Source organism: Coregonus clupeaformis, unplaced genomic scaffold, assembly GCF_020615455.1.
Source record: "Coregonus clupeaformis isolate EN_2021a unplaced genomic scaffold, ASM2061545v1 scaf2266, whole genome shotgun sequence".
Lineage (NCBI taxonomy): Eukaryota > Metazoa > Chordata > Actinopteri > Salmoniformes > Salmonidae > Coregonus > Coregonus clupeaformis.
Genome location: NW_025535720.1, coordinates 1 through 25,844, shown reverse-complemented (window position 1 = coordinate 25,844; position 25,844 = coordinate 1). Strand labels below are relative to the sequence as shown.

Sequence of the window (25,844 nt, the reverse complement as noted above, 5' to 3'; positions counted from 1 at the left end):
TTAATATTTACGTTGTTGTTAGTCAGCTAGCTAGCTGGGTAAATTAGCACCAGCCTAGTCACTAATGCTAACTGGCTTTCTAGCTAACATCACCGACCATGAGCTCACTAAGCTACTCTCCTCCTGCTAAAGAAGAGGAGGTCTGCTGGACGGAGAAAGAAGCTCTGGGGCTGAACATTGTCGTGAAAGAGGAGAAGGAAGAGGAGGATGTCACAGTAAAAAAACAAGTAGAGGGTGAGGCTGTTACCGTGAAAGAAGAAGAGAAAGACGTTACATTGACCGAAGATGAAGAAGCTTTTAGAGTGAAAGAGGAGGAGGATGTCACAGTGAAAGAAGAGGAAGACGCGTTCAGAGTGAAAGAGGAGGAGGGGGAGATGACTGTCGCAGTGAAAGAAGAGGAAGACATTTTTGGAATAAAGGAAGAGGGGGAGATTACTGTCACATTGGAAGAAGAAGAAGAGACTGGAGATCTGATTAACAACAGTGAGTAATATCTTAAACAGGGGCACAAACTCTGCAGTTGTTGAACCGATGTGTGGTTTTAAAGGGCCATTCTAATGAAGGTCTACACTTTAATATGTTGTTCTGTAGGAATTGTTAAATCTACAAAGAGTGGGGGGCGGCCAACAAAACGTTAATGGATCAAATGCTTCACATTATATATTTCACTACCTTTGTAAACATCTGAATATCTCTTTCTGTAGTGCTTTACTCAGTGTCTGTGCTTGACATCACATAAAAGCATAAAACAACTCGTGTGTGACTTCAAATGATGAAGTGGACAGAATCAAGACGAAGGATAATTTTGATCTGGATTAAAATGATAAAAAAATAATTACTACAGGTTATTTAAAATCCTTAAGAGTTTATTGACGCACCCGTGCGTCAATCTAAGTAACATAATGAAAAATAATCTCCATCAAAATCCGTCAGTTGAAGCTAGAGATATTGAGACGCAGCATGGGCTGAGTCTTAATCCACCCCATCTGCCTGTCGGCCTTCCGCAACTGCGGTGGAAGGTGCCCGAGCTACAGCGATGTTTGTCAGACCATGATACATCCCGAAAATCGATCTTCTCACGGAAACGTCTGTAGCGTCCGAACGGTTTGGCCTAAAAAAACTATTATGGAGAAGGGACTATTTTCTTCCGTTTTGCTCCACAACCCCCTCGTCTGAAGGTAACCCGTACAAACAAATGGAAGTAAGGTGTTAAATATTTGTCCAAAAATATTTCCTGAGTTTTCTTATATCTCCTAGATATGGGACAGACAGTGGATGAATCAATTGACCCTCCATTGTTAAGACAGTGGATGAATCAAATGCGTTATTATCTTAAATATTGAACAAACATGTGGGCTACAGAGAGAAACAGAATAGTTCAATTTGAAGCAATATGGCATAAAATATTACAAGCACTGTAGATATTCAAAGGATGAGGAAGGAGAGAAAATCTGATTGTGAGACAGACAGGATGGGTGGATATGGTGGTAATATGTGGGTCTGAGCAGGTGGGATGTCAATGTTTGTAGTAAATGTTTAGTTGTCAATTGTCTTTGTCTAAGTATGTTGTTGTAGTCAGAAAAATACAATCTTTCAAAAACATACAGTATATATTTAAAAAATATATATCCCAAGTAGAGATATTCACGGGTCCAAAAGACAGTTCGAAATTAATTTAGCCAACAAAAGAATTTCTACAAAATGAAACAAAACATACATAAAGAACTGGTTTAGATTCTTAAATAGACCTACAATAACAATAATAATAATAAAACGAATCATAAATACGAAATTTGAGAAATTGCATCAAACCTGAATAGCGAGTTGAACAAAGTTTTCTCATCTATAATCAGCTAAAACGTTTCTAAGAATTGAAAAATCTGTCGATGTGCCCTTGAGCAAGGCACTTAACCCTAATTGCTCCTGTAAGTCGCTCTGGATAAGAGCGTCTGCTAAATGACTAAAAAAAAAATAATAAAAAAATAAACCATTCCCCTTGTAGACTTCTTTTCACTATACTCCTCCTCTAACTGTCGTTTAGTTAAATGAAAAAGGCCTCCATCTTCGCAATGAACAGTAACCTAGGCCAAGGCTCACTGGTAGTAATATCAGGAATGGAACTATTCAGATTCTGGAACTATTCGGATTCTGGAACTATACAGTTTCTGGAACTATTTAGATTCTGGAACTATTCAGATTCTGGAACTATACAGATTCTGGAACTATGTAGATTCTGGAACTATTCAGATTCTGGAACTATTCAGATTCTGGAACTATACAGATTCTGGAACTATTTAGATTCTGGAACTATACAGATTCTGGAACTATACAGATTCTGGAACTATTTAGATTCAGGAACTATGTAGATTCTGGAACTATTTAGATTCTGGAACTATTCAGATTCTGGAACTATTTAGATTCTGGAACTATTTAGATTCTGGAACTATTCAGATTCTGGAACTATTCAGATTCTGGAACTATTTAGATTCTGGAACTATACAGATTTTGGAACTATTCAGATTCTGGAACTATTCAGATTCTGGAACTATTCAGATTCTGGAACTATTTAGATTCTGGAACTATTCAGATTCTGGAACTATACAGATTCTGGAACTATTTAGATTCTAGAACTATTTAGATTCTAGAACTATTCAGATTCTGGAACTATTCAGATTCTGGAACTATTCAGATTCTGGAACTATTTAGATTCTGGAACTATTCAGATTCTGGAACTATTCAGATTCTGGAACTATTCAGATTCTGGAACTATACAGATTCTGGAACTATTTAGATTCTAGAACTATTTAGATTCTAGAACTATTCACATTCTGGAACTATTCACATTCTGGAACTATACAGATTCTGGAACTATTTAGATTCTGGAGCTATTTAGATTCTGGAACTATTCAGATTCTGGAACTATTCAGATTCTGGAACTATTTAGATTCTGGAACTATTTAGATTCTGGAACTATTCAGATTCTGGAACTATTTAGATTCTGGAACTATTCAGATTCTGGAACTATTCAGATTCTGGAACTATTTAGATTCTGGAACTATACAGATTCTGGAACTATTCAGATTCTGGAACTATTCAGATTCTGGAACTATTCAGATTCTGGAACTATTTAGATTCTGGAACTATTCAGATTCTGGAACTATTCAGATTCTCAGAACTATTTAGATTCTAGAACTATTCAGATTCTAGAACTATTCAGATTCTGGAACTATTCAGATTCTGGAACTATTTAGATTCTGGAACTATTCAGATTCTGGAACTATTCAGATTCTGGAACTATTCAGATTCTGGAACTATACAGATTCTGGAACTATTTAGATTCTAGAACTATTTAGATTCTAGAACTATTCACATTCTGGAACTATTCACATTCTGGAACTATACAGATTCTGGAACTATTTAGATTCTGGAGCTATTTAGATTCTGGAACTATTCAGATTCTGGAACTATTCAGATTCTGGAACTATTTAGATTCTGGAACTATTTAGATTCTGGAACTATTCAGATTCTGGAACTATTCAGATTCTGGAACTATTTAGATTCTGGAACTATTTAGATTCTGGAACTATTTAGATTCTGGAACTATTCAGATTCTGGAACTATTCAGATTCTGGAACTATACAGATTCTGGAACTATTTAGATTCTGGAACTATTCAGATTCTGGAACTATTCAGATTCTGGAACTATTTAGATTCTGGAACTATTCAGATTCTGGAACTATTCAGATTCTGGAACTATTCAGATTCTGGAACTATTCAGATTCTGGAACTATACAGATTCTGGAACTATTTAGATTCTGGAACTATTCAGATTCTGGAACTATTTAGTTTCTGGAACTATTTAGATTCTGGAACTATTCAGATTCTGGAACTATACAGATTCTGGAACTATTCAGATTCTGGAACTATTCAGATTCTGGAACTATACAGATTCTGGAACTATTTAGATTCTGGAACTATTCAGATTCTGGAACTATTTAGATTCTGGAACTATTTAGATTCTGGGGAATTATATCAAATGAAATTAAACACGTGGACTGTTTCATCGTATTTCTGAAGTCTCCAAAAAAACAAACATTTCAATGTATTATACTCAAAATGTCAAGGGTTTGTCACACAGTTCCTTAATTGTTGAATGGTAAAGCAAGCATGTATCCAGGTAAGCATTGACAGATTCCAATGGCAAACATAAAGATGGCAGAATTCAGAAATGACGTCATTGTTTTTTCCCACTGAGTTTGTAAACTACAATTCAATGTGCCAATAAATCAGCACAATAAACTTTTTTTACTTCTTTATTTTTGGGGCGTCTTGAAGCTAAAATAGTTAATGACAACACTAAATAAGGAGTAAGGTGGAGGAATGTACAATACGGCCAATTTAGCAAAAAAAGGAATTAGTGGTAAGTGCAGACGGCTGCCATCTTTATGCGTCTCCGCCATTGATATTGATGGTATAAAGGTACAAATATTCTGAAAATAATAAAAATCTTAAAATCAATGTCAAAATGTCACCCTAAGCGATTTCCTTCCTCTCCAGGCAACGGAGTTAGGAAGTTTGTATCTTTGTAGTGACTGGGTGTATTGATACACCGTCCAAAGTGTAATTAATAACTTCACCATGCTCAAAGGGATATTCAATGTTTTTTAAAATGTTTTTTTAAACCCATCTACCTATAGGCGCCCTTCTTTGGGAGGCATTGGAAAACCTCCCTGGTCTATGTGGTTGAATCTGTGTTTGAAATTCACTGCTCGACCGAGTGACCTTACAGATAATTGTATGTGTGGGGTACAGAGATGAGGTAGTCCTGACACTTGTAACGAGTCGCTAGGTGTGGCTGGTAGGAAGGCCACGAGGAGGAACGATGACAGAAGGGCACAGCTTAAACCAGCCTGGCGGATTTATTACAAATAAAAAGGTTCACAAAGCTGCTTCTCAAACAGTAACTGAAAACAAAACACTCTCTCACTCTCTCTCCTTAACTGAACCCAGAGTTATCCTTACTAGCTGGGCTGCTACCCAGATTACCAGCTTCACTTGCGGTCCGGTCACTTCTTCCTGTGGAGAACACAATGTCCAGGACTTCAAACAAATGTCTGTAGAGCTCAGCCTCCGGCGTCCAGCCAGGAGCTCCCCCCGTACTGAACTAAAGCATCCCCTTAAATTCCCCAGGTGTGTTGCAGCTGAACGAGGCTGAGTGGCCTTAGGTGTGGGCGTAGCCCTGCAGCCTAGCTTGATGGTTGTGGCTGAAATGTATTATGTGACTTGTTAAGCAAATTTGTACTCCTGAACTTACAGTGGGGAAAAAAAGTATTTAGTCAGCCACCAATTGTGCAAGTTCTCCCACTTAAAAAGATGAGAGGCATGTAATTTTCATCATAGGTACACGTCAACTATGACAGACAAATTGAGAATTGTTTTTCCAGAAAATCACATTGTAGGGTTTTTAATTAATTTATTTGCAAATTATGGTGGAAAATAAGTATTTGGTCACAAACAAGCTAGATTTCTGGCTCTCACAGACCTGTAACTTCTTCTTTAAGAGGCTCCTCTGTCCTCCACTCGTTACCTGTATTAATGGCACCTGTTTGAACTTGTTATCAGTATAAAAGACACCTGTCCACAACCTCAAACAGTCACACTCCAAACTCCACTATGGCCAAGACCAAAGAGCTGTCAAAGGACACCAGAAACAAAATTGTAGACCTGCACCAGGCTGGGAAGACTGAATCTGCAATAGGTAAGCAGCTTGGTTTGAAGAAATCAACTGTGGAAGCAATTATTAGGAAATGGAAGACATACAAGACCACTGATAATCTCCCTCGATATGGGGCTCCACGCAAGATCTCACCCCGTGGGGTCAAAATGATCACAAGAACGGTGAGCAAAAATCCCAGAACCACACGGGGGGACCTAGTGAATGACCTGCAGAGAGCTGGGACCAAAGTAACAAAGCCTACCATCAGTAACACACTACGCCGCCAGGGACTCAAATCCTGCAGTGCAGACGTGTCGCCCTTCTTAAGCCAGTACATGTCCAGGCCCGTCTGAAGTTTGCTAGAGTGCATTTGGATGATCCAGAAGAGGATTGGGAGAATGTCATATGGTCAGATGAAACCAAAATATAACTTTTTGGTAAAAACTCAACTCGTCGTGTTTGGAGGACAAAGAATGCTAGGTTGCATCCAAAGAACACCATACCTACTGTGAAGCATGGGGGTGGAAACATCATGCTTTGGGGCTGTTTTTCTTTAAAGGGACCAGGACGACTGATCCGTGTACAGGAAAAAATGAATGGGGCCATGTATCGTGAGATTTTGAGTGAAAACCTCCTTCCATCAGCAAGGGCATTGAAGATGAAACGTGGCTGGGTCTTTCAATGATGACAATGATCCCAAACACACCGTCAGGCAACGAAGGAGTGGCTTCGTAAGAAGCATTTCAAGGTCCTGGAGTGGCCTAGCCAGTCTCCAGATCTCAACCCCATAGAAAATCTTTGGAGGGAGTTGAAAGTCCGTGTTGCCCAGCAACAGCCCCAAAACATCACTGCTCTAGAGGAGATATGCATGGAGGAATGGGCCAAAATACCAGCAACAGTGTGTGAAAACCTTGTGAAGACTTACAGAAAACGTTTGACCTGTGTCATTGCCAACAAAGGGTATATAACAAAGTATTGAGAAACTTTTGTTATTGACCAAATACTTATTTTCCACCATCATTTGCAAATAAATTCATAAAAAATCCTACAATGTGATTTTCTGGATTTTCTTTCCTCAATTTGTCTGTCATAGTTGACGTGTACCTATGATGAAAATTACAGGCCTCTCTCATCTTTTTAAGTGGGAGAACATGCACAATTGGTGGCTGACTAAATACTTTTTTCCCCCACTGTATTTGGCTTGCCTTAACAAAGGGGTTGAATACTTATTGACTCAAGACATTTCAGCTTTTCATTTTGTACTGATTTGTTTAAAAAAACACACACAAAAAACATAGATCCACTTTGACATTATGGGATATTGTGTGAAGGCCAGTGACACAACATCTCAATTGAATCCATATTAAATTCAGGCTGTAACACAACAAAATGTGGAACAAGTGGAGGGGTGTGAATACTTTCTGAAGGCGCTGTATCCAGGTAAGCATTGACAGATTCCATTAGATATTGATGATCAAAAAGGAACACAAATGATGAAGGGAAAAAATAATAAAAAGCTTGAAGTCAGTCATGACAAATAACCAGTTGGTAGTTTTATTTCTGAGGTTGAGAGACAAGCACACTGGTTGTTCATTCTGTTGGTATAGTTTCTAGCCAAGCACACTGGTTGTTCATTCTGTTGGTATAGTTTCTAGCCAAACTCACTGGTTGTTCATTCTATTGGCATAGTTTCTAGCCAAGCACACTGGTTGATCAATTGATAATGATGGTAAAACAGGTCCCAGTTGATATTGATGGTAAAACTAACTCAAAAAGGGCACTAAAATGATCAGGGTGAAATAAACGGTAAATCCAAAGGTATAAATCCAGAAGTGAAAAGGTATAAATCATGCTATGAAGAACTGTTGAAAACTGTGTTTTTAGTCATCTTCCAATAGCAGACTGCTATCACCTGTTCTAATCACTGTTCAACTGAAGACCCATCTTAACTTAACCCCTTATGTACCATTCTAGACCCATCTTAACTTAACCCCTTATGTACCATTCTAGACCCATCTTAACTTAACCCCTTATGTACCATTCTAGACCCATCTTAACTTAACCCCTTATGTACCATTCTAGCCCCATCTTAACTTAACCCCTTATGTACCATTCTAGCCCCATCTTAACTTTACCCCTTATGTCACATTCTAGTAGCAAACCAACAATTGGCCACTAGGTGTCATTATAGTAATTAAAGCGATTCCATATAAATAAACATGTTCCATATATTTATATTCAGTCGTAAATCACCAAAATAAGTTCTATACATATTTTATTTTACATACAAACCAAATGCTAGGCTGGAAGCATGGGGTGATAATGTCTAGATGATTCTTTCTAGTGGAGATTAGTTTATTAATTGCCTGGCAGGGCTGTCGGACAGTGGATGTGTAGGAATAATTCAAATGGAACTGTTAACAGGCATTACCCAGGATTAAGGTGAATAACTAAAAGCTATCAACCAATCAGCATCCAGGATCCACATTTTGTTAAATAATGAGGGATCTAGTCTGGATTCAACCTCATAGGAAAACAGTTTCATCATGGAGGTTTCATTCAGGTCTCTCTGTTTAACTAAATACTCTGTTTAACTAAATACTCTGTTTAACTAAATACTCTGTTTAACTAAATACTCTGTTTTGTCTTTGGCAGGAGAGAGACCAGACTCTCCCTCTGAGAGCGGGAAGAGTCCTTCAGGGGAACCAGACCCAGAGACGTCCAATCCAGCGATGCGACACCACTGCTCCCAGTGTAGTATGGGTTTTAAGTGGTTATGGAAGCTAAAAGAGCATGAAAGGAAACACACAGGAGAAAAGCCCTTCCAATGCTCCCAGTGTGGAAAGAGATTCTCACGATCACATGACCTAAAATCACATGAGAGGACACACACAGGGGAAAAACCACACAATTGCTCCCAGTGTGGAAAGCTTTTTTCCCGTTTAGATAACCTGAACAAACATAAGAGGATACACTCTGGAGAGAAGCCTTACTCCTGTTCCCATTGTGGAAAGAATTTTAGGTCGTCAGATAAACGGAAGGCGCATGAGAGGACGCACACAGGCGAGAAACCTTACCATTGCTCCCTGTGTGGAAAGGATTATACCAAGTTAGGGAACCTGAAAGATCATGAGAAGAAACACACAGGAGAAAAGCCTTACCACTGCTCCAAGTGTGGAAAGAGATTTTCAACATCATCAGACCTAATAAGGCATGCGCGGACACATACAGGGGAGAAATCTTACCGTTGCTCACAGTGTGGAATTAGTTTTTTACGATCACATGACCTAAAATCACATGAGAGGACACACACAGGGGAAAAACCACACAGTTGCTCCCAGTGTGGAAAGTGTTTTTTGCATTTAGGGAACCTGAACAAACATAAGAAAATACACTTTTGAAAAATTAACAGAAAAATATGAAAATGAAATATTTACACAACAAACATAATATAAAAAGACTAAAGAATAACAAAAGAAAATAAACGACTAAAAAGCTCCCTGAGGAAAAGCAAAGCTAAAATGGTGTGTCTTAAAATCTCTTTTAAATATGTTCACAGTTTCGTTCCCCCTCAGGTTCTCTGGCTATTCCAGAGGCTGGGGGCATAGTAACTAAAGGCTGCCTCTCCATGCCTCTTGGTCCTAGGCTTTGGGATAGTTAAAAGGCCAGTGCCAGAGGACCTGAGGGACCTACTGGGTACATAACTCAAAAGCATTTCTGACGTGTATTGGGGTGCACAATCGTGGATTGATTTAAAAACCAATAGAATAATCTTTAAATTAATTCTAAAACTCACAGGCAGCCAGTGAAGAGACCTTAAAACCCGGTGTAATGTGTGCTCTCCGTCTGGTCTTGGTCAGTACCCGTGCTGCAGCATTCTGTATGTTTTGCAGTTGACCAATGGCTTTCTTGGGTAGACCAGACAGGAGAGCATTACAGTAGTCAAGCCTGCTTGTAATAAAAGCATGGATGAGTCTCTCTGTATCAGCCTGAGAGAGAAACGGCCGCACCTTGGCAATGTTCCTCAGGTGGTAAAAAGCTATTTTGGTCACATTCCTAATGTGTGATTCAAAATTGAGTTCAGAAACTAAAATAACCTGGTGTTTTTATGCCTGTGAATTAACATGTGGTTAGATTCTCTGTGCTTTGGCTCCAACAATAATTACCTCAGTCTTGTCTTGATTTAGCTGGAGGAAGTTGTGAACCATCCAAGTATTTAAATCAGTCATACAGTCTAATCATTTATCAGTTGAGCTAAAATCCTCTGGAGACACAGAAATGTAAAGTTGTGTATCGTCTGAGTAGCAGTGAAAATCAATGCTGTGCTTTCTGATAACGCTGCCAAGGGGTAACATACATGTACTGAAAGTATCGGACCCAAAATCGAACCTTGTGGAACGATTTTAATAGCTAGCATTTCGATGAATAGATTTTACATTTGATATTTTAGTCATTTAGCAGACGCTCTTATCCAGAGCGACTTACAGTTAGTGAGTGCATACACAAATTTTTTTTTTTTTCATTATATAAATAGGTACGCTTTAAGATATGGTGACAGAGAGACACCTTGTTTAACTCTCTTGACAGTACAAAACGAAGTAGCTACTATTTACTATTTACTATTTTACACCTGGGGTTCCTATACATTACTTTTACCCATTTTAAAAGATGCTCACTGAAATTGAAAAAAAATCCAGGCATTTATATATAAAATCCAGTTTTTACTTTATCAAAGGCCTTTTCAGAATCCGCTATGAATACCAGGCCGGGCTTCTTAGATGTTTCATGATGTTCTATTATTTCTAGTAGTTGTCGTATATTGTCTCCAATGTATCGTCCATGTAGAAAACCTGTCTGATCGGGATGAACAATACCTGGTAAAACCTTTTAATTCTGAGCGCTACGCATGTCGCTAGTATTTTTGCATCACAACACTGAAGTGTTGGCCTCCAGTTTTTTTCGGTGGACTGGATCTTTATTTTTGCCAACTTCATCTAAGGATGTAGAGTGAGTTTCCTGTAAACACTATATGTTATATTCCTTTTCTTTTAGCTACATAAAGACTGATCTTATTTTCTTGTAATCTGCTAAACCGTTACAATTATACCTGGCTATACTTATTTCACCCCTTACTATAACTAGATACTATTCTCAGTCTAAATCTACCACAATTTGTGCTTGTAAAGTTACTGCCGTAAGAGGTATTATGATGGTCAGAATAATAGAGATTTCCAAAATGTCTGATGTTTAGAATTCAAGAAACAGCTTCTAGCAAAATTATTGTTTGATTCCCCGTTTGCCCGTTTGCCTGTGAGCCCAATAAATCAGAAATAAGAAAGATGGTTGAGTAGTCTATGTGTGTAATATGGAGTTAGTATAGCCTTAATATTCAGGATGATAACTGTAATCCATATCGTATCGACATCGTAGTTGCACCATAGCTACATTAAACATCATTTTCATAAAAAAAAAAACACATCCAAGCATTTCCATAGTAATTGATGTTTCACGTGATCATGGAAAGAGACGTTGCATTACTATAGAGAACGGCTTCACTACAGTACCAATGTATCCCGTACAAGATGTTATAATTCCCCAGCGTCCCTGTTCTGATATCTAAACATAGATAAACATGTAGACAGACATACAAAAGATAGACAAACAGAAAACATATTAAATTATAGAAAAGTTCTCAACAATAGAGAGAGAGGGGGAGAGGAGAGAGAGAGAGAGAGAGAGAGGACGAGAGAAGAGAGGGAGAGAGAGGGAGATGAGAGAGAGAGAGAGAGAGAGAAAGAGACGAGAGAGAGAGGAGAGAGAGAGAGAAGAGAGAGACAGAGAGAGGGAGAGAAGAGAGAGAGAGAGAGAGAGAGAGAGAGAGAGAGAGAGAGAGAGAGAGAGAGAAAGAGAGAGATCAAGCGTGTGTGCGCTTATCAACTCCATAGTGTTCAGATATTGACAGTAGTTTTTTCCGTAACGTTAAATTTAGTAGAAACATGGTGTTATGGAGTTGTGTCTCCGTTTATAAAGAGTTTGTCCACAATGAGAACGGCTCTGTTGCCTCTGGATACGGTTGACTGGTTTTGGAAAGTTGGGACTCGTAAAATTTGGTTTATGGTAGAACAATCTCTGCAGCACTCCACCAATCAGGCCTTTATGGTAGAGTGGCCAGACGGAAGCCATTCCTCAGTAAAAGGCACATGACAGCCCGCTGGAGTTTGCCAAAATGCACCTAAAGGACTCTCAGACCATGAGAAACAAGATTCTCTGGTCTGATGAAACCAAGATTTAACTATTTGGCATGAATGCCAAGCTTCACGTCTGGAGGAAACCAGGCACCATCCCTAAGGTGAAGCATGGTGGTGGCAGCATCATAGTGTGGGGATGTTTTTCAGTGGCAGGGACTGAGAGAATAGTCAGGATCGAGGCAAAGATGAACGGAGCAAAGTACAGAGAGATTGTTGATGAAAACCTGCTCCAGAGCGCTTAGGATCTCAGACTGGGGCGAAGGTTCACCTTCCAACAGGACAATGACCCTAAGCACACAGCCAAGACAATGCAGTAGTGGCTTCAGGACAGGTCTCTGAATGTCCTTGAGTGGCCCAGCCAGAGCCCGGACTTGAACCTGATCGAACATCTCTGGAGAGACCTTTGTTGAAGCACCTTTGGCAGCGATTACAGCCTCGAGTCTTCTTGGGTATGACACTACAAGCTTGGCACACCTGTATTTGGGGAGTTTCTCCCATTCTTCTCTGCAGATCCTCTCAAGCTCTGTCAGGTTGAATGGGGAGAGTCGCTGCACAGCTATTTTCAGGTCTCTCCAGAGATGTTCGATCGGGTTCATTTCTGGGCTCTGGCTGGGCCATTCAAAGACATTCAGAGACTTGTCCAAAACAGTTTGGACCTACTCAGTACTGTTACACCATGTAGGAGCAGTTTGGACCTACTCAGTACTGGTACACCATGTAGGAGCAGTTTGGACCTACTCAGTACTGGTACACCGTGTAGAAGCAGTTTGGACCTACTCAGTACTGTTACACCATGTAGGAGCAGTTTGGACCTACTCAGTACTGGTACACCATGTGGGAGCAGTTTGGACCTACTCAGTACTGGTACACCATGTAGGAGCAGGTTGGACCTACTCAGTACTGGTACACCATGTAGGAGCAGTTTGGACCTACTCAGTACTGGTACACCATGTAGGAGCAGTTTGGACCTACTCAGTACTGTTACACCATGTAGGAGCAGTTTGGACCTACTCAGTACTGGTACACCATGTAGGAGCAGTTTGGACCTACTCAGTACTGTTACACCATGTAGAGCAGTTTGGACCTACTCAGTACTGGTACACCATGTAGGAGCAGTTTGGACCTACTCAGTACTGGTACACCATGTAGGAGCAGTTTGGACCTACTCAGTACTGGTACACCATGTAGGAGCAGTTTGGACCTACTCAGTACTGTTACACCGTGTAGGGAGCAGTTTGGACCTACTCAGTACTGGTACACCGTGTAGGAGCAGTTTGGACCTAGCTGCCTTAGTATGGTAGGTTGTTTTAAATTCTCACTCATTAAAGATATTCATTAATCAACACATGCTTCTCTTTGTACGTCTCAATATAATATTATTTAATGAAATAAATGAAAAATTACTTTTTGTCTCAAAATAAAATGAACATTTCCCTTGACTGTGTTACCCTTCCCACCCAGCAGATGGCGATGTGCCTGTTTCAGGCGATGCTGCCAGTGTGACGTATAATCTAGTGGACGGGACGCTTCTTCAACAACAACAGCTAGTCAATCACCTCCGTAGCTTCATAGCCAAAAAAACATTGAAGCTCTTTAAACGCTTTCGGTGTATATTAGCCACTGTGTTTTAAACACACTTGTCGTATCTACTAGCTAGTTACCCTATTTAATATTTACGTTGTTGTTAGTCAGCTAGCTAGCTGGCTGGGTATATTAGCACCAGCCTAGTCACTAATGCTACCTGGCTATCTAGCTAACATCCCAACCATGAGCTCACTAAGCTACTATCCTCCTGCTAAAGAAGAGGAGGTCTGCTGGACGGAGAAAGAAGCTCTCTAAAGAGGAGGAGGAAGAGGAGGATGTTACAATACAAAAACAAGTAGAGGGTGAAGCTGTTACCGTGAAAGAAGAAGAGAAAGACGTTAAATTGACCGAAGATGAAGAAGCTTTTAGATTGAAAGAGGAGGAGGATGTCACAGTGAAAGAAGAGGAAGACGCGTTCAGAGTGAAAGAGGAGGAGGAGGGGGAGATGACTGTCGCAGTGAAAGAAGAGGAAGACATTTTTGGAATAAAGGAAGAGGGGGAGATTACTGTCACATTGGAAGAAGAAGAAGAGACTGGAGATCTGATTAACAACAGTGAGTAATATCTTAAAAACAGGAGCACAAACTCTGCAGTTGTTGAACCGATGTGTGGTTTTAATGGGCCATTCTAATAAAGGTCTAAACTTTAATATGTTGTTTTGTAGGAATTGTTAAATCTACAAAGAGTGGGGGCCAACAAAACGTTAATGGATCAAATGCTTCACATTATATATTTCACTACCTTTGTAAACATCTGAATATCTCTTTCTGTAGTGCTTTACTCAGTGTCTGTGCTTGATATCACATAAAAGCATAAAACAACTGTGTGTGACTTCAAATGATGAAGTGGACAGAATCAAGACAAAGAAGGATCATTTTGATCTGGATAAAATTTATAAAAAAATAATTACTACAGGTTATTTAAAATCCTTAAGAGTTTATTGACGCATCTAAGTAACATAATGAAAAATAATCTCCATCAAAATCCGTCAGTTGAAGCTAGAGATATTGAGACGCAGCATGGGCTGAGTCTTAATCCACCACATCTGCCTATGTTGGAAGTAAGGGGGTTAAATATGTCAAAAATATTTCCTGAGTTTTCTTATATCTCCATCGTTAAGACAGTGGATGAATCAAATGACCCTCCATCGTTAAGACAGTGGATGAATCAAATGACCCTCCATCGTTAAGACGGTGGATGAGTCAAATGACCCTCCATCGTTAAGACGGTGGATGAATCAAATGACCCTCCATCGTTAAGAAGGTGGATGAATCAAATGACCCTCCATCGTTAAGACGGTGGATGAATCAAATGACCCTCCATCATTAAGACGGTGGATGAATCAAATGACCCTCCATCGTTAAGACGGTGGATGAATCAAATGACCCTCCATCGTAAAGACGGTGGATGAGTCAAATGACCCTCCATCGTTAAGACGGTGGATGAATCAAATGACCCTCCATCGTTAAGACAGTGGATGAATCAAATGACCCACCATCGTTAAGACAGTGGATGAATCAAATGCATTATTATCTAAATATTGGACAAAATGTGGGCTACAGAGAGAAAAAGAATTGTTCAATTTGAAGCCATATGGCATAAAATATTACAAGCACTGGAGATATTCAAAGGATGAGGAAGGAGATAAAATCAGATTGTGAGACAAACAGGATGGGTGGATATGGTGGGAACATGTGGGTCTGAGCAGGTGGAATGTCAATTTTTGTAGTAAATGTTTAGTTGTCAATTGTCTTTGTCTAAGTATGTCGTTGTAGTAAGAAAAAGACAATCTTTCAAAACATACAGTATATATTTTTAAAAATAGAGAGATATTCACGGGTCCAAAAGACGAAATAATTTCTACAAAATGAAACAAAACATACATAAAGAACTGGTTTAGATTCTTAAATAGACCTACAATAACAATAATAATAATAAAACTAATCATAAATACGAAAATAAATAATACGAATTTGAGAAATTGCATCAAACCTGAATAAGCGAGTTGAACAAAGTTTTCTCATCTATAATCAGCTAAAACATTTCTAAGAATTGAAAAATCTGTCAATGTGCCCTTGAGCAAGGCACTTAACCCTAATTGCTCCTGTAAGTCGCTCTGGATAAGAGTGTCTACTAAATGACTAAAAAAATAATAATACAAAAAATAAAACATTCCCCTTGTAGACTTCTTTTTCACTCCTCCTCTAACTGTCGTTTGAAGTTAAATGAAAAAGGCCTCCATCTTCGCAATGAACAGTAACCTAGGCCAAGGCTCCGTTCACTCGCTCCCTCTCTCTCCTCAGCAGCAGGCGCACGTGACGTGAGCAGTCGGTTTCAGCTGGACATAAGCTATACGTTTTATGGTGTTGCAATGGTCTGACATAGATAACAAGCTCCACGCGGTCATCAGGAGGGGTCCAGTCGGTAAATACATTTTAATTGCACATACACCAGACTCGTGGCAATTATATCAGATCCAAGACAAAAGTCAGAATTTAGGACCCGGATCCCGGGTCGGATCTTGGAATTCGGGTCTGTTAGACCTATGCAGACCTTTAGCACCAACTCCTCTGTAAAGTACAAATGAACAATAAAAGGGGACATGAATAGCCATGCACATGTAGAGAGAAAAGTACAGCCACTAGCTAGCATGTACAGCATTCACAAATCAACAGATACAAAGTTAATGACTGACAGGAATACATATCACAATATCATGGTGGGAAACCATTATAAAACACTGGCAGTAATATCAGGAATGGAACTATTCAGATTCTGGAACTATTCGGATTCTGGAACTATTCGGATTCTGGAGCTATTCAGATTCTGGAACTATTTCGATTCTGGAACTATACAGATTCTGGAACTATACAGCTTCTGGAACTATTCAGATTCTGGAACTATTCAGATTCTGGAACTATACAGATTCTGGAACTATACAGATTCTGGAAATATACAGATTCTGGAACTATTCAGATTCTGGAGCTATTCAGATTCTGGAACTATTCAGATTCTGGAACTATTCAGATTCTGGAACTATTTCGATTCTGGAACTATACAGATTCTGGAACTATACAGCTTCTGGAACTACTTCAGATTCTGGAACTATTCAGATTCTGGAACTATACAGATTCTGGAACTATACAGATTCTGGAAATATACAGATTCTGGAACTATTCAGATTCTGGAGCTATTCAGATTCTGGAACTATTCAGATTCTGGAACTATTCAGATTCTGGAGCTATTCAGATTCTGGAGCTATTCAGATTCTGGAACTATACAGATTCTGGAACTATACAGATTCTGGAACTATTCAGATTCTGGAACTATTCAGATTCTGGAACTATTTAGATTCTGGAACTATACAGATTCTGGAACTATTCAGATTCAGGAACTATTTAGATTCTGGAACTATTCAGATTCTGGAACTATTTAGATTCTGGAACTATTTAGATTCTGGAACTATTTAGATTCTGGAACTATTCAGATTCTGGAACTATTCAGATTCTGGAACTATTCAGATTCTGGAACTATTTAGATTCTGGAACTATACAGATTCTGGAACTATACAGATTCTGGAACTATTCTAGATTCTGGAACTATTCAGATTCTGGAACTATTCAGATTCTGGAACTATTCAGATTCTGGAACTGTACAGATTCTGGAACTATTTCAGATTCTGGAACTATACTGATTCTGAAGAACTATTCAGATTCTGGAACTATACAGATTCTGGAACTATTCAGATTCTGGAACTATTCAGATTCTGGAACTATCACCACAGATTCTGGAACTATTTAGATTCATGGAACTTTTCAGATTCTGGAACTATACAGATTCTGAACTATACAGATTCTGGAACTATTCGGATTCTGGAACTATTCAGATTCTGGAACTATACAGATTCTGGAGCTATTCAGATTCTGGAACTATACAGATTCTGGAACTATACAGATTCTGGAACTATACAGATTCTGGAACTATTTAGATTCTGGAACTATTCAGATTCTGGAACTATTTAGATTCTGGAACTATTCAGATTCTGGAACTATTCAGATTCTGGAACTATTCAGATTCTGGAACTATTTAGATTCTGGAACTATTCAGATTCTGGAACTTTTCAGATTCTGGAACTATTCAGATTCTGGAACTATTCACATTCTGGAACTATTCAGATTCTGGAACTATTCAGATTCTGGAACTATTCACATTCTGGAACTATTCAGATTCTGGAACTATACAGATTCTGGAACTATACAGATTCTGGAACTATTCAGATTCTGGAGCTATTCGGATTCTGGAACTATATGGATTCTGGAACTATACAGATTCTGGAGCTATTCAGATTCTGGAACTATTCAGATTCTGGAACTATAGAGATTCTGGAACTATACAGATTCTGGAACTATTCAGATTCTGGAACTATTCGGATTCTGGAACTATTCGGATTCTGGAACTATACAGATTCTGGAACTATTCAGATTCTGGAACTTTACAGATTCTGGAACTATTCAGATTCTGGAACTATACAGATTCTGGAACTATTCAGATTCTGGAACTATTCAGATTCTGGAACTATTCAGATTCTGGAACTATTCAGATTCTGGAACTATTTAGATTCTGGAACTTTTCAGATTCTGGAACTATTCAGATTCTGGAACTATTCAGATTCTGGAACTATTCAGATTCTGGAACTTTTTAGATTCTGGAACTATTCAGATTCTGGAACTATTCACATTCTGGAACTATACACATTCTGAGAACTATTCAGATTCTGGAACTATACAGATTCTGGAACTATACAGATTCTGGAACTATTCAGATTCTGGAACTATTCAGATTCTGGAACTATTTAGATTCTGGAACTATTCACATTCTGGAACTATACAGATTCTGGAACTATACAGATTCTGGAACTATTTAGATTCTGGAACTATACAGATTCTGGAACTATACAGATTCTGGAACTATTCAGATTCTGGAACTATACAGATTCTGGAACTATTTAGATTCTGGAACTATTCAGATTCTGGAACTATTTAGATTCAGAAACTATACAGATTCTGGAACTATACAGATTCTGGAACTATTCAGATTCTGGAACTATTCAGATTCTGGAACTATTTAGATTCTGGAACTATTCGATTCTGGAACTATTTAGATTCTGGAACTATTCCGATTCTGGAACTATACAGATTCTGGAACTATACAGATTCTGGAACTATTCAGATTCTGGAACTATTCAGATTCTGGAACTTTTTTAGATTCTGGAACTATTTAGATTCTGGAACTATTCAGATTCTGGAACTATTCAGATTCTGGAACTATTTAGATTATGGAACTTTTTAGATTATGGAACTTTTAGATTATGGAACTATTCAGATTATGGAACTATACAGATTCTGGAACTATACAGATTCTGGAACTATACAGATTCTGGAACTATTCAGATTCTGGAACTATTCAGATTCTGGAACTATTTAGATTCTGGGACTATACAGATTCTGGAACTATTCACATTCTGGAACTATACAGATTCTGGGACTATACAGATTCTGGAACTATTTAGATTCTGGAACTATACAGATTCTGGAACTATACTGATTCTGGAACTATACAGATTCTGGAACTATTTAGATTCTGGAACTATTCAGATTCTGGAACTATTTAGATTCAGGAACTATACAGATTCTGGAACTATACAGATTCTGGAACTATTCAGATCTGGACTAGATTCTGGAACTATTTAGATTCTGGAACTATTATTCTGCCGATTCTGGAACTATTTAGATTCTGGAACTATTCCGATTCTGGAACTATACAGATTCTGGAACTATACAGATTCTGGAACTATTCAGATTCTGGAACTATTCAGATTCTGGAACTATTTAGATTCTGGAACTATTTAGATTCTGGAACTATTTAGATTCTGGAACTATTCAGATTCTGGAACTATTTAGATTCTGGAACTATTCAGATTCTGGAACTATACAGATTCTGGAACTATACAGATTCTGGAACTATTCGATTCTGGAACTATACTAGATTCTGGAACTATTTAGATTCTGGAACTATTCAGATTCTGGAACTATTCAGATTCTGGAACTATTTAGATTCTGGAACTATTCGATTCTGGAACTATACAGATTCTGGAACTATACAGATTCTGGAACTATTCAGATTCTGGAACTATTCAGATTCTGGAACTTTTTAGATTCTGGAACTATTTAGATTCTGGAACTATTCAGATTCTGGAACTATTCAGATTCTGGAACTATTTAGATTATGGAACTTTTTAGATTATGGAACTTTTTAGATTATGGAACTATTCAGATTCTGGAACTATTCAGATTCTGGAACTATTCACATTCTGGAACTATACAGATTCTGGAACTATTCAGATTCTGGAACTATTCAGATTCTGGAACTATTTAGATTCTGGAACTATTTAGATTCTGGGGAATTATATCTAATGAAATTAAACACGTGGACTGTTTCATCGTATTTCTGAAGTCTCCAAAAAAACAAACATTTTAATGTATTATACTCAAAATGTCAAGGGTTTGTCACACAGTTCCTTGACTGTTTAATGGTAAAGCAAGCATGTATCCAGGTAAGCATTGACAGATTCCAATGGCAAACATAAAGATGGCAGAATTCAGATATGACGTCATTATTTTTTTCCACTGAGTTTGTAAACTACAATTCAATGTGCCAATAAATCAGCACAATAAACTTTTTTATTTCTTTATTTTTGGGGCGTCTTGAAGCTAAAGTTGTTAATGACGACACTAAAAAGGAGTAACGTGGAGGAATGTACAATACGGCCAACTTAGCAAAAAAGGAATTAGTGGTAAGTGCAGAGGGCTGCCATCTCTATGCGTCTCCGCCATTGATATTGATGGTATAAAGGTACAAATATTATGAAAATATAACAATTTTGAAATCAGTCATGACAAATAAAGGGACATTCCGTATACAAATAAACAGTTTCCGTCCAACGTTATACACAATAAGCATTTATATTCTAGACACGTCCAATACCTGTATATTCAACAATAAACCATATTATTCTAGACACGTTCAATACCTGTATATTCAACAATAAACCATATTATTCTAGACACGTTCAATACCTGTATATTCAACAATAAACCATATTATTCTAGACACGTCCAATACCTGTATATTCAACAATAAACCATATTATTCTAGACACGTCCAATACCTGTATATTCAACAATAAACCATATTATTCTAGACACGTTCAATACCTGTATATTCAACAATAAACCATATTATTCTAGACACGTTCAATACCTGTATATTCAACAATAAACCAACCAAAATATCTACTAATACATTTTCTTTCTGATACAAAAATGTTTCTAGTAATCCTGTTTACGTGGACACATCTGCCTGATGGCACTCTGATAAATGCAGAAAATTGCCTTTTCAAAATAAAACCTCTACCACAGCGAGCATGTTATTTTTGTGAAGCATATTTTATTCTGAGTTCAGACATAGCTCAGTTGGTAGAGCATGGCGTTTCGCAACGCCAGGCTTGTGGGTTCGATTCCCACGGGGGGCCAGTGACTACAATGTAAATAACGTTTTTATGTGAAATTGACTTCTAAGACAATTTACATTGTTGTTCCCAACTCACTTCATTCACGGTAAACAGGGAGGCTCGCTTGGCTGGTGCTGGATCACATGATCAAATACATCACTGGATCTATCACCTGTTCTAATCACTGTTCAACTGAAGACCCATCTTAACTTAACCCCCTTATGTACCATTCTAGCCCCATCTTAACTTAACCCCTTATGTACCATTCTAGACCCATCTTAACTTAACCCCTTATGTACCATTCTAGCCCCATCTTAACTTTAACCCTTATGTACCATTCTAGCCCCATCTTAACTTAACCCCTTATGTACCATTCTAGCCCCATCTTAACTTAACCCCCTTATGTACCATTCTAGACCCATCCTAACTTAACCCCTTATGTACCATTCTAGACCCATCTTAACTTAACCCCTTATGTACCATTCTAGACCCATCTTAACTTAACCCCCTTATGTACCATTCTAGACCCATCTTAACTTAACCCCTTATGTACCATTCTAGCCCCATCTTAACCTAACCCATTATGTACCATTCTAGCCCCATCTTAACTTAACCCCTTATGTACCATTCTAGCCCCATCTTAAATTAACCCCTTATGTACCATTCTAGCCCCCATCTTAACGTTATACCCCTTATGTACCATTCTAGACCCATCTTAACCACCCTTATGTAGATATTCCCACCTTAACCCAACCCCTTGTAGCACTTGTTCAAACATGTAGCTGGCCCCTTATGTACAATTCTGCCCCATCTTAACCCACTATGTGCCATTTCTAGCCCCATCTTAACCCCAACCCTGTATGTCCCCACTCATTCCTAAGCCCCCATCTTCCACTTAACCCATATTACCATTCTGCCCCATCTTACATGCTATTACCAATTTCCCCATCTTAACCCAACCCCTTATTACCTGCATTCTAGACCCATCTTAACCTTATGTACCATTCTAGACCCATCTTAACTTAACCCCTTATGTACCAATTCTAGACCCATCTTAACTTAACCCCACCTTATGTACCATTCTAGACCCATCTTAACTAACCCCTTATGTACCATTCTAGCCCCATCTTAACTTAACCCTGTATGTACCATTCTAGCCCCATCTTCACTTAACCCCTTATGTACCATTCTAGCCCCATCTTAACTTAACCCCTTATGTACCATTCTAGCCCCATCTTCACTTAACCCCTATGTACCATTCTAGACCCATCTTAACTTAACCCCTTATGTACCATTATATCCCCATCTTAAATTAACCCCTTATGTACCATTCTAGCCCCACCTTAACTTAACCCATTATGTACCATTCTAGCACCATCTTAACTTAACCCCTTATGTACCATTCTAGCACCATCTTAACTTAACCCCTTATGTACCATTCTAGACCCATCTTAACTTAACCCCTTATGTACCATTCTAGCACCATCTTAACTTAACCCCTTATGTACCATTCTAGCACCATCTTAACTTAACCCCTTATGTACCATTCTAGCCCCATCTAAACCCCTTATGTACCATTCTAGCCCCCATCTTAAATTAACTCCCCCTTATGTACCATTCTAGCCCCATCTTAAATTAACCCCTTATGTACCATTCTAGCCCCACCTTAACAACCCCTTATGTACCATTCTAGCCCCATCTTAACTTAACCCCCTTATGTACCATTCTAGACCCATCTTAACTTAAGCCCTTATGTACCATTCTAGCCCCATCTTAACTTAAGCCCTTATGTACCATTCTAGCCCCATCTTAACTTAACCCCTTATGTACCATTCTAGCCCCATCTTAACTTAAGCCCTTATGTACCATTCTAGCCCCATCTTAACTTAACCCCTTATGTACCATTCTAGCCCCATCTTATCTTAACCCCTTGTGTACCATTCTAGCCCCATCTTAACTTCAACCCCTTATGTACCATTCTAGCCCCATCTTATCTTAACCCCTTGTGTACCATTCTAGCCCCATCTTAACTTAACCCCTTATGTACCATTCTAGCCCCATCTTAACTTAACCCCTTATGTACCATTCTAGACCAATCTTAACTTAACCCCTTATGTACCATTCTAGACCCATCTTAACTTAACCCCTTATGTACCATTCTAGACCCATCTTAAATTAACCCCCTTATGTACCATTCTAGCCCCATCTTAACTTAACCCCTTATGTACCATTCTAGACCCATTTTACAGGGATTACCCATGAATCATGACTATCAACCAATCAGCATCCAGGATCCACATTTACGGTTTTATAATGAGGGATCTAGTCTGGATTAAACTTCATAGGAAGAAGAGCAGGAGATTTCATTTAGATATCTCTCTGTTTAACTAAATACTCTGTCTTTGGCAGGAGAGCGACCAGACTCTCATTCTGACAGACGCAAGAAGAGTTCTTCGGGGGAACCAGACCCAGAGACGGCCAAACCAGTGAGACGACACCACTGCTCCCAGTGTAGTTTGAGTTTTAAGTGGTTATGGAAGCTTATACAGCTGAGGGGACACACACATGGGAGAAACCACACCCCTGCTCCCAGTGTGGAAAGAGATTTACCCTGTTAGGGGAACCTGAAAAAGCATAAAGGAATACACACAGGAGAAAAGCCTTTCCAATGTTCTCAGTGTGGAAAGAGATTTACCCAGTTAGGGAACCTGAAAAAGCATAAAGGAATACACACAGGAGAAAAGCCTTTCCAATGTTCCCAGTGTGGGAAAGAGATTTTCAGGTTTACAGCACCTAAAATCACATGAGAGGACGCACACAGGGGAGAAAACCACACCATTGTGCCCCTGTGTGGAAAGGATTTTACCCAGTTAGGGAACCTAAAAAAGCATGAGATGAAACACACAGGCGAAAGCCTTTCCAATGTTCCCAGTGTGGAAAAAGATTTTCACGATCACAGGAACTAAAATCACATGAGAGGACACACACGGGGGGATAAAACCACACCACTGCTCCCATTGTGGAAAGGGGTTTTACCCAATTAGGGAACCTGAACAAACATAAGAGAATACACTCTGGAGAAAAGCCTTACCACTGCGCCCAGTGTGGAAAGCGTTTTACCCAGTTAGGGAACCTGAACAACCATAAAATAATACACACAGAAGAAAAGCCTTTCCAATGTTCCCAGTGTGGAAAGAGATTTACCCTGTTAGGGAACCTGAAAAAGCATAAAGGAATACACACAGGAGAAAAGCCTTTCCAATGTTCCCAGTGTGGTAAGAGATTTTCACGATCAGAGCACCTAAAATCACATGGTAGGACACACACTGGAGAGAAAACCACACCACTGCTGCCAGTGTGGAAAGAGATTTACCCAGTTAGGGAGCCTGAAAAAGCATAAAGGAATACACACAGGAGAAAAGCCTTTCCAATGTTCCCCCAGTGTTGAAATAGATTTTCAGGTTTACAGCACCTAAAATCACATGAGAGGACACACACAGGGGAGAAACCACACCATTGTGCCCTGTGTGGAAAGGATTTTACCCAGTTAGGGGAACCTAAAAAAGCATGAGATGAAACACACAGGCGAAAAGCCTTTCCAATGTTCCCAGTGTGGAAAAGATTTTCCACGATCACAGGAACTAAAATCACATGAGAGGACACACACGGGGGATAAATCCACACCATTGCTCCCATTGTGGAAAGGGTTTTACCCAGTTAGGGAGCCTGAACAAACATAAGAGAATACACTCTGGAGAAAAGCCTTACCACTGCGCCCAGTGTGGAAAGGGTTTTACCCAGTTAGGAAGCCTGAACAAACATAAGAAGAGAATACACTCTGGAGAGAAATCTTAACATACTTTCCTGGACAGAGGACCTTAAATCACATGACAGAATAGAGAGGCTGTGTTCTGACTTATTTATTTATTTTTAAATGAAATCACATTGTTTATGATATTGTCCCCTGTAGCTCAGTTGGTAGATTATGGCGCTTGCAACGCCAGGGTTGTGGGTTCCTTTCCCACGGGGGGCAAGTATGAAAATGTATTGACTCACTAACTGTAAGGCTCTGGATAAGAGCATCTGCCAAAATGACTAAAATGTAAAAAATATGAAATCCTACTCAGAAATAGGCTTACTTTTGTTTGGATTTTTTTCCTCTCGAGACATGATCATGTTTAAAATCAAATTACAATTTTAAAAAGTTTAATTTGGATTGATGGAATACAAGTACTGTATGAACCCTCAGATGTTCATTATATGATTTGGATATTTAAAACATGTAAATGATTAAATTGATGAATCCAATGTGTATTTCTTGATTTTAACCTTGAAATCTCTTTAAGTTAGTTATTGTGTTTCATTGACTTCATTTGTGTTCTAGTTTTCAAGCTAAAGATGGATGGAAACTACTGTGTTCTGACTTGTGTTTTTTATGTTTATTTTTATTAATGAAATCATGTTTATATGAAAATAGGCTTTTACTTTTGTTTTAGTTTCCTCTCAAGAATGTCTAAAATCAATTTACTATTTTTATTAATAATTTGGATTGATAGAATACAAGTACTGTATGAACCGTCAGATTGTCATTATATGATTTTGATATTTAAAAATGTAAATAATAAAATAGATTAGTGGAATGTGTATTTCTTGATTTTAACCTTAATCTCATGAATGTAGTAGTTGTGTTTCATTGAGTTAATTTGTGTAGTCTTCTCTTCAAGCT

At 38.6% G+C, this 25,844-nt stretch overlaps 1 protein-coding gene across 1 annotated transcript; it reads left to right on the top strand.

The window, feature by feature from the left end:
- The first annotated feature begins 202 nt into the window (after positions 1-202).
- Positions 203-9,161, top strand: LOC121562432 (gastrula zinc finger protein XlCGF17.1-like). Its single transcript, XM_045219322.1, has 2 exons — positions 203-483; positions 8,372-9,161. Exons 1-2 carry the CDS (start codon positions 375-377, stop codon positions 9,115-9,117), a joined length of 855 nt encoding a protein of 284 aa, XP_045075257.1. The 5' UTR covers positions 203-374; the 3' UTR covers positions 9,118-9,161.
- Positions 9,162-25,844: the final 16,683 nt, after the last annotated feature.

What these genes read in the sequence shown, in the direction of transcription:
- LOC121562432 (XM_045219322.1), top strand. Translation starts at nt 375, where the DNA reads ATGACTGTCGCAGTGAAAGAAGAGGAAGACATTTTTGGAATAAAGGAA. An exon ending in TGGAGATCTGATTAACAACA is followed by an intron (nt 484 to 8,371) that starts GTGAGTAATATC and finishes TGTCTTTGGCAG; the next exon opens with GAGAGAGACCAGACTCTCCC.